We start from the raw sequence: 17,745 nt of genomic DNA, 5'->3' as shown, positions 1-17,745 counted from the left end.
ACTAACTATGCTAATGCTTACAACTTTGAACAGCCATTCGCGCTTCCTAGGTCCACCAGCTTATCCTTTGATAGTGATACAACTCAAATAAACATAGCCTTCGTCAATTGATTAAAAAAATAAGACATACAGAGCGAAACAATCATTCACAAACATAAGCCGATAAGGTTGATCATATTTTGTACTTAAACCTAAATGATCATCTTGTCCAACCTAGGTTTTTTTTTGCTCGTATCTTAAATGGTTATAATTGTTTTATACATGACAACATTTTAAAATGTATATTGCATGTGTATCAATTATCCCCTTCACGTGTGGTGGGATCCTTAATCATAATGATCTACATCACTGTACATTGTTCCTAGAAATAGGCATGCCCGTAAAAAGAAAAACAACCGACGTCGCTCTAAAAATGTCATCGACTTCTGCGCTACGCTGCTTGTCGAGTACGCGCAAAATAGGGGAAGTCAATCTGGGAACCCGCGCTTGTTGCTCGCGACCGCGGAGCGAAGCAGACAGAGCGGGGATCCGCGGCCAGGCGACCAGGCCCACAACACACACACATACACGGAGCTGTCGTCGTTCATTTTGTGAAGCGGACCTCCCGACCGACCGGGAATTCAAACGTGCCAGAGCCTATGTGTACAAACAGGAAAATATAGCTAAAGATGGTTCGGGAAACCAGGCACCTTTGGGTGGGAAATTTACCCGAACACGTTCGAGAGGAGAAAATAGTGGAACATTTTAAACGGTAGGTTATGCAAGAGGGATCCTCAGCGCAGCGCGCTCAGGGCTCAGCGCTAGCCAGCTAGCATTATCGTTAGCTCCTTCATCAAGTTAACACAAGTAGCTACCGTTCGAGTTGGGAAGTATCGTTCTTATGTTTACCTTTGCTACATCCAATGTATAATATCGTAGCGTTTGGCACATGATACCTGGTGCGCCAAACGTTTTGACATCGATATTGATATCCTAGTTTGGTGAACTTTGGCGTGCAGCGCTAGCTAGCTTTAGCTAGCTGTCTGCCGACCAACCATTTTGTCGGAAGGCTGAAGTCGTTTCCATGTTCAGAAAGTCGAGCTACGTTGTGTGGCTAGCGGCTAGTAGCTCTCAAGGCACTTGCTTGTGTCAACAGCCACATTCTCCGTTTACATCGGTCGGTCCAAATCACCATTACTTCACAGTTTGATTGCAAACGGACACGTTGCGAGTGTTCCCAGTCCTTTTGCCCTAATATATACATAGTTGTTGATATTCTATAGGAAATGCAGTTATGAAGCTATGAGGTTGTGCAAGGGGGGGCTAAGGCTAGTGCCTGATAGCTGTTGCAAGGCAACTTCAGTTTGAAAAGGTTTCATTTAGTTACCACTGCTATGACACATTAACGTAGGGTCAACCCGGAATTGTTTTGTTGTAGTTATTATATTTCGAGAGTGGCGTGCCGTTCTCTTTTCTGGTGGCCTATGTGAAAATAAGCCAGCCCAATTTGACTAATTACTCAAAGTTTGCTAAGTTAGCAAAGGACTCATGTGTACATATAAATGATATACAAGACTCATATCACACTGTCATTACTTTGATTATCTTGCCTTCTACATCAAGATTTCTTAAACATAGGCGGAAATCCAATATTTTGTTTAAACTACAATTGATCAGTGATCTGCGTCGTCAGGTTTTGTGTTTTAAAAAGTCCTGTTGAATTTAAAATATGTGTAGGAATGTTTTGGTGACTTGTTAAATGTAATGCATGTCTTACAGCATGACTTTACTGTTACTATTGTTGAAATGCAATGTCAGATTCCAGAGTTTACACAGTGCATGCACTAAGTTTGTGTGCAGGTAGAATGATTAACAAATGTGTATTGTTTTTTTAACTGGTTATATATACAATTCCTGTGTCTATCATTTTCTCCCAGGTATGGGCGTGTTGAAAGTGTGAAGGTCCTGCGGAAGCGAGGATCGGAGGGCGGTGTTGCAGCCTTTGTGGATTTTGTGGATATCAAAAGTGCTCAAAAAGCTCACAATGCGGTCAACAAGATGGGAGATAGGGATCTCCGAACGGACTACAATGAACCTGGTTCAGTGCCTAGTGCTGTGCGGGGCCTTGAAGACAACCCACCTTCAAGCAGTCGAGACGTTACAGGATTCTCTAGGGGGACAGTTGGTCCAGTGTTTGGCCCCCCATTGTCCCTCCACACCAGAGAGGGACGTTATGAGCGGAGAATAGATGGGTAAGTGGACATGGTCTCCCCGTTAAGTCCAGGGGAATCTAAGTATCAGATGAGTGTTGCATAATGATCACATAGTTGGGTTATTAGAGAGCAGAGGAGTAATATGCCTCTGGGGCTAAAGACGGGTAATCTAGGCAACGTTCCACCTTTCATCCTAATCAACTTTCCTGGCCCATGGGACCTAAGTAAATTATTGCGTAGATGTCATTTGGTAAGGTAAATTCATTGAATGTATGGCTTCCAGTTTGGATATTACACCAAAACGGAATATACTGGTGAGTTTCGGATTAATTGCATTTTGAGGGAACCTATCCTGGGGATATTTTTGGATGTTTTTTCAACTTTTCGCACATTACTGGATCTATCGGAGATTTTCATATGGAAGCGCTGAGAACTGGAAGTAAGTGATCACCGTCGAAGGATATTTTTCTTTTGACAAGTCCAGTCAGGTTAAAGTCAGTAACACAAGGACCCTACAGGACCTTGCAGCTCAGGGGGTAGAAGGTGTTTTTTTTTTTTACCGTCTGGGGTTGGACCAGCTCTTCAACTCTGGATACACATATTCATGGATTAAAAGGTTTATTCCCATGGATGTAAGAAGTTCCACTGGTAAAGTACCGTAGCAAAGGCAATAGTGTTTATTACCTAGGTGATGTTGGGCATTTAAACATAAGGTACGGTTTTCAATGTATTTGACCTAAATGGGGGAGTTTGGATCCTATGCCCAGAAGATGCGGCAAGAACCTGGATCATCTACTGTACCATCACTTCAAACGTGTGGAGATATTTTTTTCATATTAATGGCCATGAAGACGGTTGAAGATCCAGTGTGGATGTATGCTCTAGGATATATTCAATATGGATGTATGGATGTGGATCGTAGTATGGATAGATGTAACCTCCATCCTTATGGATTACTCTACTAAACTCTGGAATTAGCTGTCAGGTTTCATATGAGATGGAAGAAAGGCCAACTGAAGAAACAAGCAAACCAAATTGAAGACCAGCTGTGAAGTTAATTTGAATCGTCTAAGACCGCCATTGCCCCAGATGAAATCGGAAGATCAACACAGTGGATAGCATCCTTAACATTCTGGAATACGCACTATGAGCAGGAGTTATTAGAAAAATAGTGATGATCAGAGTCTTTTAATTGCTTTCAATCTCACATTCTATTTAACAGCATGGGAATAGTACTGATTGGAATATTTTTTCTTTTGGTTAAAAGTGAAAGCTAATTGGACCATTTTCCCATACTGGAAGTCAAGACTGACCTAGGTGGATGTATATTCTTATTGGGCTGAGAATTTACCGCACACGCTACTCGGAACTAGCAGTGAACTACACTGAAGTTCAACCCATCTCCTTTTTTTTATTCACATCTTTATTATATCCAAATTAATCATGTATTTTTTACACACACTGAAATTCATTAGAGATTTCCATATCTTTGGTTTTGTTTCCCCTTTTCCATCCAATGAAGATGCTAAGTAATTGTCAATTGTGGATTATACATCAACGTTTCAGCCTGGTACCCGATACTGGAAGATTACATACAGTACGATTTTTCCACTTCTGTTTTTTTATTCGGGCTCTCAAATCTGACCACCTAGATTTTATTTGGATTAGGTTCAGTAACTTCTTTCAAAAAGGTTGGTATTGTTCTGCCCTACGCATCTTTTTCCTCTAACTTTGCACCATTTCTCTGTCCCTAAAGTCCGCTTTGCTCCTAGGGTAATCGTGTTTGTTTGGTTTAGAATGCTTCTTCGGTAACTTCTAATCTTAGGTCTCTCTAACCATCTCACGCTCTGTCGCTCTTGCTTTGGCTGTGCTTTGTTTTGATAGTCAAATACACCAAGTCCCCCGTTCACAATTGGATTAAGGACATTTAGAACTATATCCGAATTCAGTGACATTCAAAATGCATTATTCTGATCCACATTTACATTGCAAATGGTGTTCCCATTTGAATGTCTGGATCTGGTCTGAACCTGTAGATACTTGAAGTGACACAGTCGACATTAACTTATTTATGATCCGAAAGTCCTCAGGCATTGAGGTTCATAATTGCACTACAATAACTATTTAATATCACCTACTGTAGCCTCAGTCTACATATTTTAAAGATAATTCTAGGTAGAGTACATAAAATACATAGAGGTGCAAAGGTAGTCCCTTGTACCCTTTCCACCAGGTGGGTTTTTGAAATTAACTTATCTTGAATTCTTCCTTTGTACCTTGACTATTTCGGTGGATATTCCCAGTAACAGTCATAGCAGTAGAATTTGATTGCAACTATTTATTTAGGATCACACATTCTTATAGGAAACGATATATATCCAATATACATACATATTTTTTACCAACATAAAAATCCACATTCTAAATGACGAGAACATTGTGGTGCTTTTGTGCTTATCCCTGTAATAGTTGGATAATAAACCTTTTTGATATTTGCTTAGCTAACACATTTCACATGGGTGACTTGCAAGAGAGACGATACAGTTTACAGTTTATACAGGTTTTGAAGATCGGCATCCTACCCGGGCTGACGAAAGTACACAAAGAATTAACTATTGTCAAATAAAGGACAAATGTACCCAGTTTGTTATTTATTGTTAGTGTTAGTTATATCATAGCTTTTATTTGATATTGCCGTAAACTGTAAAACAATGACAAGAAAATGTTTTTCTGTTCTGTTCCAATCAAAATAATACTTCCTGTTTGGTTTCTTTTTGTATTCCTGTTTTCTTTTTACAGAAGTTCAGAAACCAGAGAGCGTGCGTATGATCACAGCCCGTATGGACACCATGAACGAAGTGGCACTTTTGATAGACCGCGCCACTACAACCCTGACTATTACCGTGATCGTACTATGTTCGCTGCCACCGGCCCTGGGAGCAGTGCTATGGGTCCAGGCTTTGAGGCAACGGATCCGCATTTTGAGTCTAGGATCCGAGACCCGTTCACACTCACCAGCACAGCACGGCGGGACCTTTACAGAGACGACAGAGGCCGACGGGTGGACAGGACTTACCATCACCGTCGCAGCAGATCCTCTCATTCGTCGCAGTCGAGACACCCTTCCCCACAGCGGAGCACGGGACAGGCCCCGAAAGCCCCTCACTCACCTAAACGAGCTCCCCTGTCTCCTGGGAGAGGGCCACATTCTCGGTCCAGGAGCCGATCGTCGAGCTCTGATTCAGTCAGCAGCACCAGCAGCACAGGCAGTGGCAGGTTGGACATGCTTTTTATTATCCTTCTTTTACTTTTTCATGTTTTAAATCTGTTGTACCAGATTCTGCCCACCCACTGATCTCAATTCAGCTGTCAAGACATGCCAAACATGTATCGTTTAAGAAATTGTTCTGAATGTGTGGCCTATCTCCATCCATCCTTTTATTCAAGAGCAATTGAACCCACTGTTTCAGCTGGAATTCAAATACTGAGATTTAAAAAAAGAAAGTGTTTTCGGCCGAGAGTTCCAGGAAGGAGGGGGTGTGTTATCCCCATGGTTACGAGCTACAGCAACTTTGTAAATTATTTAGTACCCTTGTTGGGTATGAACGTCGTAATGAGAATGTTGTCTATGAAATGGCCACAGACCATGGCGTTATACTGAGAAGCTTAACCCTCATTCGGATGCTGACATCAAAATAAGTGCTGCTCAGACAGAACTTCACACACCACAGGGTTATACTATAGGTGACAGAGAAGCTTAACTTGCTCTCAGACACTGCAGTCAACTACTTCCCAGGCAGAGCTCCACACATGGCAACGATCAGGAAAATACTTACAGGAACCTCGGGTCACGAAAAGACTGTAACCTGCATTTTGATTTCAGTGTTTTGGGGAGACTGGCAAAAAGATTTTACACAATTTTTTATTTCTAAAATCTGGTATTATTTTAGTAACCGTGACTAAAGTGCATAGAATACTATGTTCACCATCATGAGACATATTACCACGTTTAAAGGAAAAAAAATGTATTGTATTCAGTTCTTCAAGTTTTCCTATTCCTTGTCCCATTTTGCAGCAGCGACTCAAACAGCAGCTCAAGTGACGGTTCACGTGCACGTTCTGTTCAGTCGTCTGCAGCGCATGCTCCTCCTCAGTCTTCTATGGGTCTAGATTCAGAAGAGCCTCGTAGAAGCTTTGGAATCAAAGTGCAAAACCTGCCAGTGCGCTCCACAGGTATGTTTGAACAGCTATGCAAGGCATGTGCCAGAAAGATTACTTTCTAGTCCTCTGTGTACTTTCTAGGACTGGTCTTTATATCAGTAATAGTTTCTTCATAATATTTGTACTTGTCCTCTGTTGTCTATATTGAACATGCGTCTAATGCAAATGTTATTTTCCTGAACTTTAGATACAAGCTTAAAAGATGGACTCTTCCATGAGTTCAAGAAGCATGGAAAAGTGACATCGGTGCAGATCCATGGAGCCACTGAAGACCGTTATGGACTAGTTTTCTTCAGACAGCAGGAGGATCAAGAGAAAGCCCTTACTGTATCCAAAGGAAAGCTCTTCTTTGGCATGCTCATTGAGGTCACTGCCTGGAATGGGCCTGGTGCGTTATCACATTTTTTTTCACTGAAATTGGGGAAACAAGATTTTCGGGCTGAAACGTAACCTTTACTGCATCACTTTTAATTGACCCCTTCATTCTTTTCAGAAACAGAGAGCGAAAACGAGTTTAGGCCTTTAGATGGACGGATTGATGAGTTCCACCCGAAGGCAACAAGGACCCTGTTCATAGGCAATCTAGAAAAGACCACTAGTTATCAACAACTGCTCGACATATTTCAACGCTTTGGTGAAATTGTGGTAAGTAACTGTAAAAGTAGAGGAGTTGGCAGCGTGAGTTTAAGATTGGAATGGGTCACATTAAAACCACTTATTCCTTTCTTTTTCTCATGCAGGACATAGACATAAAAAAAGTTAACGGGGTGCCTCAGTATGCCTTTGTCCAGTATTCCGACATTGCCAGTGTGTGTAAAGCTATCAAGAAGATGGATGGAGAATACCTGGGAAGCAACAGGCTCAAGGTAAAGGAAGCAATGGTACAAGTCTACCAAGTCCAAGTCTATACATTGTGAACCAAATTGTAATTTTATATATGTGTGTGTGTGTGTATAGGTTTAGTTTTTTAACTTTTTTTTGATTCCCCTTTTAGCTTGGCTTTGGGAAGAGTATGCCCACCACATGTGTCTGGCTCGATGGTCTGGCCTCAAACATCACAGAGCAGTACTTGACAAGGCATTTCTGTCGCTACGGACATGTCGTTAAGGTGAATATATATTTGAACTGCCCTTATTTTCTTAACTTGATGGAAAAAGCAATCTTGATGTGGTATTAATGTTTAACCAATGTGTCTTTCAGGTGTTGTTTGATCGATTGAAAGGGATGGCCCTTATCTTGTATAACAACACAGACTTTGCCCAAGCTGCTGTTAGAGAGACCAAAGGCTGGAAGATTGGTGGTAATAAAATAAAGGTAATAATTTAAATGTTCCTCTATATCTATCCATCTTTACCTCAATATCTCCCTATGTAGATATAGATGGTTATTACTATGTGTAAATCGTGTATATTTTATCTGATCTTTGTTTAATTTTTCTTTTAAAATAGGTTGATTTTGCCAGTCAAGAGAGTCAGATGGCTTTCTATCGGTCAATGCAGTCCTCGGGGCAAGATATCAGAGACTTCTACGAAATTCCACCCGAGCGACGGTACATTTTTCATTAATTAAAAAAAAAATTTTTCAACTGATTAATTGCGTTCAGATAATTGTTATTGCAACGATTAAATATGCGCTAACATTTTCAGCGCATGTCCGCCCATGCATCCCTTGAATATTTTTTTTGGCTTTTCTTTCCGCAGAGAGGAACGCAGACCTCCCTATCATGAGTTCACAGCAGAGAGGGCTTACTATGAGAGTGTGCGGACACCTGGGCTCTATCCCGAAGATGCTCGCCGGGAATACCCCGCTCGTAGCCGAGAGCGTTTCCCAGACCTGGAACACTTCCCGGGCGAGCCCTTTGACCCTCGCTACCACGAAGACCCCAGGGAATACCGGGACTTTAGAGACCCCTTTGAGCAGGATATCCGGAAATACACCTACATTCAAAGAGAGCGAGAGAGGGAGCGTGAGCGCTTTGAGGCAGACCGCGGCAGGTGGAGCCCTTCCCATCCCCGGCGACCCATCACACCCACCGTTTCCCCCTCACCGTCCGAGCGTGCGCACAGAGACTCGGAGCGACGGGTCTACAGCCAGTCCTCAGAGCGTAGCGGCAGCGCCAGCTCCCTCTCGCCGCCACATTTTGAGAAATCGGACAAGACCCCATTGGAGCATGGCTCCAAGGGCGACAAGACTGATAAGAATGCCACAGCGGATCGTTTAGCCAGCGCTGAGAAGGGCAAGCGTGCCAGAAGAAAAGATAAAGCGGAAAAAGACAAAGGAGACAAGCCTAAATCAAGGAAGCCCAAGGCCCAGTCCCCTTGTGACCCTTCACTCGAGGCGGAGCCTGAGGCTGGGTTTGATGTGACGTCTGAAAGGGGAACAGGATCAGTGCAAGATGCCACTGAGCGTCCAAAGTTTAAGGTGGAAAGTGACCCACTCAGTTCAAATCCTTTGACAACGGTTACCCCAGCTGAAACTATTAAAAGTGAAAGAACTGAATTGGCAGTAGGCGATTCAGATGGAGATGGGAAGAGTCGAGGCAAAAAACACGTAAAATCCGAAAGTGTCAATGATGTGAAAGAATCATCAGTAGATTCAGATCGCTTGGCCGCAAGAAAGCGACGCTTTGCTGATGCCAGCGGGAGGCCCATTAGACATAAGAGGAGTAGGCTAGACGACGAAGATGGAAATCACCCAGATAATTCAGCTAGTTCTGCATCTTTAAAAGACATGGACGGGGATAAACAACATAAAGATTCTGAGCGCAGAGATTCAAGAATCAAAATCGAAAAGCATGCATTTCTTGGCATTCAGAAGGAAGGACAAGAAGAAGCCAGCGGACCGAGGGAACCATCAGAGGCACTTGTGGATGTACTGGACTCGAAGCAACACCAAGGGCATAATGCATCCAGGAGGTTCTCACACGAGGGTCATATGGACCAAGGAAGCACCAGAGACCCAGAACTTCCAGGTTTCAAATATCAAACTGATGACGTTGAAAAAGGCACCAAGGACAGGGAAGAGCATGTAGATATCGACCATTCTCAAAGTTACCGCAAACAAATGGAGCAAAATAGGAGGCTCCTCCAGCAGCAGCAACAGCAGGACTTCGACAAATCAGATAAACCTGACAGTCCACTAGGAGGTGAAATGGACGACCTTGACCACCGGAGTCTTGTACACGAAGTTGGTAAACCACCCGAAGACGTCACCGACACTTTCCCTTCGCATAAAGTTAACAAGAAAATAGACCAATTCGACAACGATGCAAGTATTAAGAAGGAGCGTGTTTACAGGATTTTCCGTCCGAAAACTGAAGAGCCAGATTGGTCCAACACTGCCTCTCCAGGTTTTCATCATTCTCCACACCATCCAGATGAGGCATCTGTGGAACACCCTCAACAGAAAGAGCCTAGTATTAGTGATAAGATTCACTCAGACCTAGAGTTATCACTCAAGCAGACTCATACCACGCAGATACCACATAAGCCCAACACCCCTTCCCTCAGTATTGAAGAAGAGCAACAAAAGCGATGGGAGAGCAGAGTCAAGCAGGAAATATTACCTGATTTGAACTTCTCTAGAAGTATAAGTAAAAACATTCACAACCGAAAACGCGAGGATGGTGTTTGGCATGACTTGGAACCTGGGGAAGTGCGGTCAGATTCTGAAGAGGATAAAGAGCACAAACCCCATTCTCCTATGCCATCACCGTCAATGCCATTTTCTGAAAGGCTGAGGGTTGACAGAATTTCAGATCCCAAAGTAGCTAATCTTGAAAGGAATAAGTTCTACTCATTTTCTAAGACGATTACATCAGATACACAAGCTCTTTTGGATCGTGCAAAATCCCTGTCTTCGTCTAGAGATGAAAACTGGTCCTTCCTGGACTATGAATCCACCTTGGCTGGTTTACCCACCAGAAAAGATACTGAAAAAGTAGAATCAACACCCCTGCCTAAACCCTCCTGGTATATGAAAAAGAAAAAGATTCGTAGTGGCTCTGAAGACAAACTAGATGATAGGAAGGAGGAGCCAAAACCCGAACAAGAACGCAGGGAACTGTTTGCCTCACGTTTCCTTCACAGCTCAATCTTTGAGCAGGACTCCAGAAGACTTAAACACCTGGAACGTAAGCACGAGGAACCTGAGCATGGGTTAAATGCACAAGCTGCTCAGCAGGGAACTCTGGATGATTCTGAGCCAGCAGTCCTTTTCCGTAGTCGTTTTTTGGAGCTCACGAGATCACAACAGAAAGGGAAAGAACAAATTCAACCAGTAGTGAAGGAGGAAGAGAGTCTCCAAAAAGAGTCTAAAATCGAAAAAGCACCTGAACCACAGCCACATGCTTTGCCTTCTCCCAAAATGTCTGAACCTGCTGTGGAGCCAGAGATTAAACCCATAAGCCCTACTGAGCCACGTCCTCTAACTATTATTATTCCTCAGTCTACACCCAATGAAATATCTCCAATAGAGGAGAAATGTGTTGTGGTTAGTCCACCTTTAGAGCCATCAGCCCCTCTATCTTTAATTAAAGAAGAGAAGGAAAATCTTGAGCCCACACACCATACACCAACAGAGGTCCCAAAAGATGCAAATATTCAGATTCCAGCAGCTCTAGAGTCCAGTCATCCAGTGCAGAAAGTCAAGCCATCACCCCCAGAAAAAGCTGATATTATTGGAGATGTACAACCTCCGTGTATGGAACAACCATCTAATAGTGATGCTCAAGAAGAGTTTGTTAGCAGTTCTGAGCAAGAGATGGATCTCGAAACCTCACAGATGGATATGTCTGAAGCCATAAGTCCAAGAGTACCCACCCTTGTAGAGGATATGTCTGTATCGAATGAAGTGGCTCCTCAATGTCTTAAAACCGATGACACGGAAAACACATTTCCAGTAAATAAAATGGTGTTGCCTGATACTGATGAACATGAGGAACCGACATCTCCACCTCAGAAAGAACAGAGAGGAAGAGAAATAAAGAGTAGAAAACATAAACAATCTCCTGTTCATGTTTCTCCAGTTGCTGCCGCCTCTGCCTCAAATAGTGAAAAACTAGCAACTCGGAAGAGTGAGCGAATTGACAAGGAAAAACTGAAACGTGGGTCCTCACCAAGAGGTGACTCCTCTAAAAGCGGTTCAGAGCTCAAGTCCAGTGCCAAGTCTCCCATTTCTGCCACAGATTCTGATAGCGTTCCAGACCATCCACCGAGCAGAACTAGAGTGCGCAGAAATGTGAAATCGGTTTATGCCACTCCTGTCGAAGAGGATGCTTCAGTGCGAACCGGAAAGGAAATACCTGAATCGCCACGCTCTGGACGTAAGCGGGCTGGGGATAAAGATGCAACTATACAGCATAATGCAGAACAGGAGCCAAAACAGGAAACGGTAAACCGGAATGTACCAGGCAACTCCAAGCGAGGTCGTCCTCGTAAGCAAACTGAAGATGCTACAGCGTCAAAGGGTGATCGGTCAAAAAACGATGCTAAAGAAAATGACTCGAATGAATCTGAAAGTGGCGAGAAGATCCCCAAAATGACAAAAGGTAAACATTCTCCGTCCAGCACAAAGTGTTCAAGTCAAGTATCCATGGTGGCAACGGAATCCAAAGAAAGTAGGAAGGAGGAGAAAACCATGCTGCCTGAAGAACATCAGGAAATTGAATCCATGGATGAAGAACCCTTGGCTCTGGAGGAATCAAGTCCACTTAAAGATCCTTTGAAGGTTAACCCAAAAAAGGAGGACCAAGACCAACAATGTGCAGAAAATTCTGAAAGACCAATATGTAAAGACGAAAATGCAGTAGACAAGGTCTTTGAAGAAAAAACAATCAAGAAAAAGTCTGCATCTCCAGTGTCTGAGGAGAAAGTCCCATTCGAGAAGGATAAGGTTGCCAAAGGTAAAACCAAGTTGACACGTGCTCCAAAGTCTCCAGTCCTCAAAAACCTAAAAATAAGTCTTAATGTCACTGAGGTAAAAAACTTGTTACAGTTGGGAGATGAAGAAAATAGTAATCAAGAAGATTCTTCTAAAAAGGCTGAAGGTGATCATACTGATCCACCTTCAGAGCCTAATAGTTCCAGCAAAGTCCCTGGCGATATTGATGGCGACGAAGCTGCCTCAGAAAAGACACCTCAGGATGCCGCGAAAAGTTTTCTTACTCAAGAGTTAGAGTTGGCCCAGGCGGTGGAAAATATTGCTAAACTTACAGGTTCTGCATTGCCGGCAAAGCCGCCAACTCCACCAATTGTACCACCTGAAGTTAAAAGTGACCCAGAAGATCAAAAGCCATCAAACCCAGCAAGTGAGACCGAACTTATGGCTGCAATTGATTCTATAACCGCAGAGGATATCGCAGCAGGCTTACCTCCAACAGCACCAGTTATTGATGCTGATGTAGATTCAGAACCAGAGCTGCAAGTCGTTATTCCACCAGAAAAGGATGATGAAACTGAAATGGAAACATCTGCTTTGCCTGAAGAGTCCCTTCTGCATACACCCAAGAAAGGCACCAAGGGAAGACCTAAAACACCTAAACGATCAAAGGCCCAGAAACCCGTCAAAAAAGATGCTAAGGAAAGACAATCGTTACCTGAAGAATCACCATGTGTTTCATCAGATTCTACAGCCTCTAAACTTAAGACTCTTCCTGAAGTGACACCACAACCACCTCCACCACCATCATCAGCTACTGCAGCTGTCATTACTGCCACTACTTGGAAGCCAGAGCCGGAATCTTCTATTAACAAGGCGTCGGAAGATAAAGCAAAGACAGAATCATCCTCCATAGAGCAGCTTCCAGAGCTGAAATCTGTCTGCCCCCAGTCCAAGAGTCCCATTGGCCCCAAACCTCCACAGCAGCTACCTGAAAACATCTCTCCCTCCCTTTCTCCTTCTCCCAGCCGCCCAAATATCAGGCCCATTCAAACAAATCGCATGCCTGTTTCCCCCCCGGATTGGCATAACACGCCTAAAGACATAGCAGTTGCACTTGCACCAGTCTTGCCTGCGACAGCATTGGTAAACCATCCAAACCAGTCATTAACCCCAGAGCCCGAAAACATGGATACTGATCATGGTACTAGTGATTTGCGGCAGATTCTTATGAAGCCCAAAAATATGCCCCGGCAAGGCAGTTCAACTATAACTAGTAATCTACCAACCCCCCGAGACAAACCATCGGAACCTACCACCCAATCAAGTGCCATGCTCAATAAGTGTCCATTACCTGATCATAGAATGCTTACCCCAGCTCAACCAGTTGTCAGACAGCCAGCCTCCCTCCTATCTCCTGAGTCTAAGTCTGTGATATCTGTTATTGCATCCACTGCCACTTCTGTTATTAGTCGTGTTTGCAATCCACCTGAAACTGAGGAGAAGATTAACATGACTGCTGGGAATCCCTGTGTGGACATAGCCGTCTCCAAGCAAATTTATAGGCCCAGTATTGATGATGGTGGGTCATATCAAGGGCCATCTGTTGGTGAGGAGGGCGGCAGTGCAGGGCGCTTCATTGTTGAGAGCACCAATCTAAGCACTGGATCCAGCCCAGGCTTAAGAGTTAATACCTCAGAAGGCGTGGTAGTGTTGAGCCACTCCGGGCAGAAAATAGAGGGGCCGCAGCGGATAAGTGCGAAAATCAGCCAGATTCCGCAAGCAACCGCCGTTGATATTGAATCTCAGCAGTTGGTTTCAATGCCCCAGATTAAGCAGGAGTTGTATGGCCATTCCCAGACAAGTGCTCAGAAGGGGCCACCAATATTGAGTGAACACGGACATTCTGGAAAGACGCAGTCCGCCTCTATCAAACAAGAAAACACCGGTTTGGAAAAGATGGACTCTGTTTACCAGTCTGGTCCGCAAGGTGTCGTGAAGCGTCTTCCACAAGCGGTTGGTAACCAGCAAGGAATGAATTACCATCATCCAGAGTATGTGCTTATGAAACATCAAAAGAAAGTGGAAGCCACAGATTCTCACAGTGCCGATGGTGCTAAAACCTCTTGGCCCTCTGCCATTAGTCCGGCAATTAGTCCACACTTGCCCTCTCCTCCAGGCAATCATGTTGGATTTGTGACCTCTACTTCTGGAGCTCCTTCTCACCTCGGTGGAGCCAAACCTGAACCCAGGTCTCCACGCAACCCTCACTCCCCATTTCCTAAAGTGTCCTCACCCATTGGCTCCTCATCACCCAAAGGTATTCCGGTCATGTTGCCTTCTGGCATTGCGCCAATGCAGCAGTATGTGCATCACCAAGAGCAGTCTGTCATCATGCCCCCCCACAGTTCCCACGGGGGATTAGGAAGGATGTCTCCTCATCCGAGTCACGTCAGCCAAGCACTTCCGATGGCACATCTTGTTCAAGACGTCCGGGTCAATACTCCGCCCCTCTCTGTGATGAACTTTGGCATCCATGCTGAGCCTCTGGGCTCCCCTTGGTCCGGTTCCCTGCAGCAGCGGCCCACCTCCCCACAGGCGGTCAGCAGAGACATGGTCCTCAAGGTCAACCCTGGCTCGGTCAGGGGCCACGAGGGAGAACAGGAAGAAGCCCGCCGGTTCCTCCAGATGGCTGGTCGACAGTCTGTGACCCAGCTGAAGGCAGAATCTATTCAGGCGGGTTCCTTACGCGGAGGCCTCCCGTTGGATACGTACATGGCACCGAGGGACATGCGTGTGCACATACACCAACAGGGGGAGCGCACAGCCCCGGACCAACACGGTGGACACATACAAGACTCTCTGCCCCCTTCTTCCACGTCCTCCAACATCCCCTTATCATTATCTCCCAGAGCACACGTGTTGAAAGGTGTGTCTGAGAAGGATGTTGCAAAGTCATTGGAGTCAAAGAGGCCACACTCTCCTCATGCAAAGGACTCGGTCATGGGAATTCGACCGCCCGGCTCAGCCATAGCGTCTCCCCAGAGAGTTCAGCTCATTCCACCAGCATCTAGTGGTTCTTTCAATGAGTATGCAGGAATGTACGCAAACCCAAGAAGCATCCATCAGCAGATGCCAGAGACGTCTCCTGCTGTTCTCAACCAGTCACCGGTGACCATTATGCCCGCAATGGTACGTTCATGCTCGGTGATTTAACTCGTCCTGGCAATTTTTATTTTTGATGTTTCAAAAGAGTGTCTTTTCTTAAATGTATTCCTAAACAAATCTCTTGTATTCCACAGGGTACAGACCACCAAGCCAAACAAGACGGCAAGATGACCCAGCCTGTCAACATGGTGCAGCTGCTCACGGTAAGGGAGAACGAGTGCAATGAATGATTAATCAAATACAAACCAGAGCTAGGTTTTTGACAGAAAAACAAGCCGTGTCTCATGTTCTTCCTTTTTTCTTCCTTCTCAGAAATACCCAATTGTGTGGCAAGGTCTGCTGGCACTAAAGAACGACACTGCTGCTGTCCAGCTCCATTTTGTGTGTGGAAACAAGGCGCTGGCTCATCGATCATTGCCACTGCAAGAGGGAGGTGCCTTGCTCCGAATTGTCCAGAGGATGAGATTAGAGGCGTCTCAGCTCGAGAGTGTAGCCAGAAGAATGACGGTACTTTGCCCTCTGAGCCATAATTCTACTCATTAATGTATAATCCTTTGTAAATGGAATGCATAATGCACGAAACTGATTCCTCTTTCGTCTTCATCAGGGAGACTCAGACTTTTGCCTTCTCCTCGCTCTGCCGTGTGGACGAGACCAAGAGGATGTTTTGAACCAGACCCAGGCTCTTAAGGCTGCTTTTATTAACTACTTACAGGCCAAGTTGGCCGCTGGTATCATTAATATCCCCAACCCAGGCTCCAATCAGGCAAGTGTCTACGTTATCTGTCCTAAATAATGTACCATTATTATTTGTGCTTTCAGGAGAGAATGTAGCTTTTTGTTAGGCTTATGTAGTTGGCAGATATAACATTATAGTTCTTTGGTATCTATAATTTTCTGTCAAATCAAAGTAAAAAATAAATAATATAATAAATAATAAATTGACTGTCCTTCTCCTTGCAGCCTGCCTATGTATTGCAGATTTTCCCTCCGTGTGAATTTTCGGAAAGCCACTTGTCCCAGCTCGCTCCTGACCTCCTGAACCGGATCTTCAGCATCTCTCCCCACCTCATGATTGTCATCACCTCTGTGTGAAACTCCTTGGCTGGCATGAGTTTGGTCTTCAGATGACATCCACAGTGAGCCTCAGGAAAAGAAAGGGAATATTCTGAATCGTTTTCCTGGACCCTATTGGACATTGTTTTGTGGGGGGGTGGGGGGGAGGAAATCCCCTATATAACAAAACCTTTGTTTTTTCCCCATATCATTTTGGATTGACTGCTCTCTGGTAACTATGTTCTCCTCAGAGGCACTCGGGGGATGGACCCTACCGGACAAGTTCTCTGCTGTATCTGTATTTATTGGGAGTTTTATTTTTTATGTCAGATACTCTGAAGGACAATAATTCAGGACATTTAAACAGGAAGAATGAGTGACTAACTGGGTGGCCTTTTTTTTTTTTTTTTTTTTGTCTTTCGATGATTGTCTGGTTCAGTTCTCCACACAATGATCATGGGGGCCGTTGCATTGCGATGGCTAAATAGACATTTCAAGGTGTATTTTTTAAGTACAGTAATTATGTGCACACTTCCTTGTCCAGCCTTTCCTTTTTCACAAGAGGAAGAATTCACTTCTTAATCTATGATTTCTTGAAAAGAGGACCATGTCCATTAAACCGCTCCTTTTCATTGAACCAGATCTGCTGTTTCCTCATCACACTACTGAAGCAGACGAAGCTCTTGGATCTGCCTTTGCGTCGAACAAGCTAGTTTGATTTGGGAGTTTTGGCATACTGGACATTGTAAATATTTTAAATATTTAAAGCTTCAAAGTGGATCTTGGACAGCCTGATGCCAGGACACTTCACCTTGTGGACATGCAGGAAGTGTGAAATTGTTGAGGGATATTGTTGATTTTTGGGGTGTAAATACTTGTAACACAAAGAAGGTTGGCAGACTCCCGGAGTTTGCTGATGGCACTTCACATTTTGTAACTCGAAATAAAAAAAAAAGATCCAGAAAACTTGAATATTAAGTTGCAATCTTTTATTTCATGAATGTTTTGTGCTGGATCTTGTATAAAATGTACATAAAGTGAAATTTAACAAAATTCCAGATTAAAATTTGACACTTTTAGAAGGTGTGTATTAAAGATTTGGATCATTATTTTTTTTATGGCCAATTGGTGCTGCAGTGGACTGAATCCCATACTAGTTCAAGTGCATGCATAACTATGGACGAAGACAGAATAGACAACTCTGGGATACAGTCATGTGAGTGTTAAAAAA

General features: G+C 44.0%; 1 protein-coding gene across 3 annotated transcripts; it reads left to right on the top strand.

Moving 5' to 3' along the window:
• The first annotated feature begins 555 nt into the window (after positions 1-555).
• On the top strand, positions 556-17,552 carry LOC307083642 (msx2-interacting protein). 3 transcript variants are annotated; one of them, XM_079747585.1, is made up of 15 exons: positions 556-751; positions 1,917-2,231; positions 4,992-5,468; positions 6,268-6,425; positions 6,601-6,801; positions 6,913-7,058; positions 7,154-7,279; positions 7,408-7,521; positions 7,614-7,727; positions 7,862-7,962; positions 8,114-15,482; positions 15,593-15,661; positions 15,771-15,965; positions 16,066-16,224; positions 16,422-17,552. In XM_079747585.1, the coding sequence occupies exons 1-15, from the start codon at positions 669-671 to the stop codon at positions 16,551-16,553; spliced, it is 9,759 nt and encodes a 3,252-aa protein (XP_079603711.1). In that variant the 5' UTR covers positions 556-668; the 3' UTR covers positions 16,554-17,552. The 3 variants fall into 3 exon arrangements, with proteins under 3 accessions (XP_079603711.1, XP_079603710.1, XP_079603712.1); XM_079747584.1 differs by having other exon boundaries at positions 6,907-7,058; XM_079747586.1 differs by lacking the exons at positions 556-751; positions 1,917-2,231 and adding an exon at positions 2,250-3,883 and having other exon boundaries at positions 6,907-7,058.
• The last annotated feature ends 193 nt before the right edge of the window (positions 17,553-17,745 follow it).

This window comes from Pollachius pollachius, assembly GCF_949987615.1.
Source record: "Pollachius pollachius genome assembly, chromosome: 12".
Taxonomy (NCBI): domain Eukaryota; kingdom Metazoa; phylum Chordata; class Actinopteri; order Gadiformes; family Gadidae; genus Pollachius; species Pollachius pollachius.
Note: the sequence above shows the minus strand (reverse complement) of the source record. Positions and strands in the feature narration are given on the sequence as shown.

What these genes read in the sequence shown, in the direction of transcription:
- LOC307083642 (XM_079747584.1), top strand. Translation starts at nt 669, where the DNA reads ATGGTTCGGGAAACCAGGCACCTTTGGGTGGGAAATTTACCCGAACAC. An exon ending in TTGGTGGTAATAAAATAAAG is followed by an intron (nt 7,728 to 7,861) that starts GTAATAATTTAA and finishes CTTTTAAAATAG; the next exon opens with GTTGATTTTGCCAGTCAAGA. An exon ending in ACATGGTGCAGCTGCTCACG is followed by an intron (nt 15,662 to 15,770) that starts GTAAGGGAGAAC and finishes CTTCCTTCTCAG; the next exon opens with AAATACCCAATTGTGTGGCA.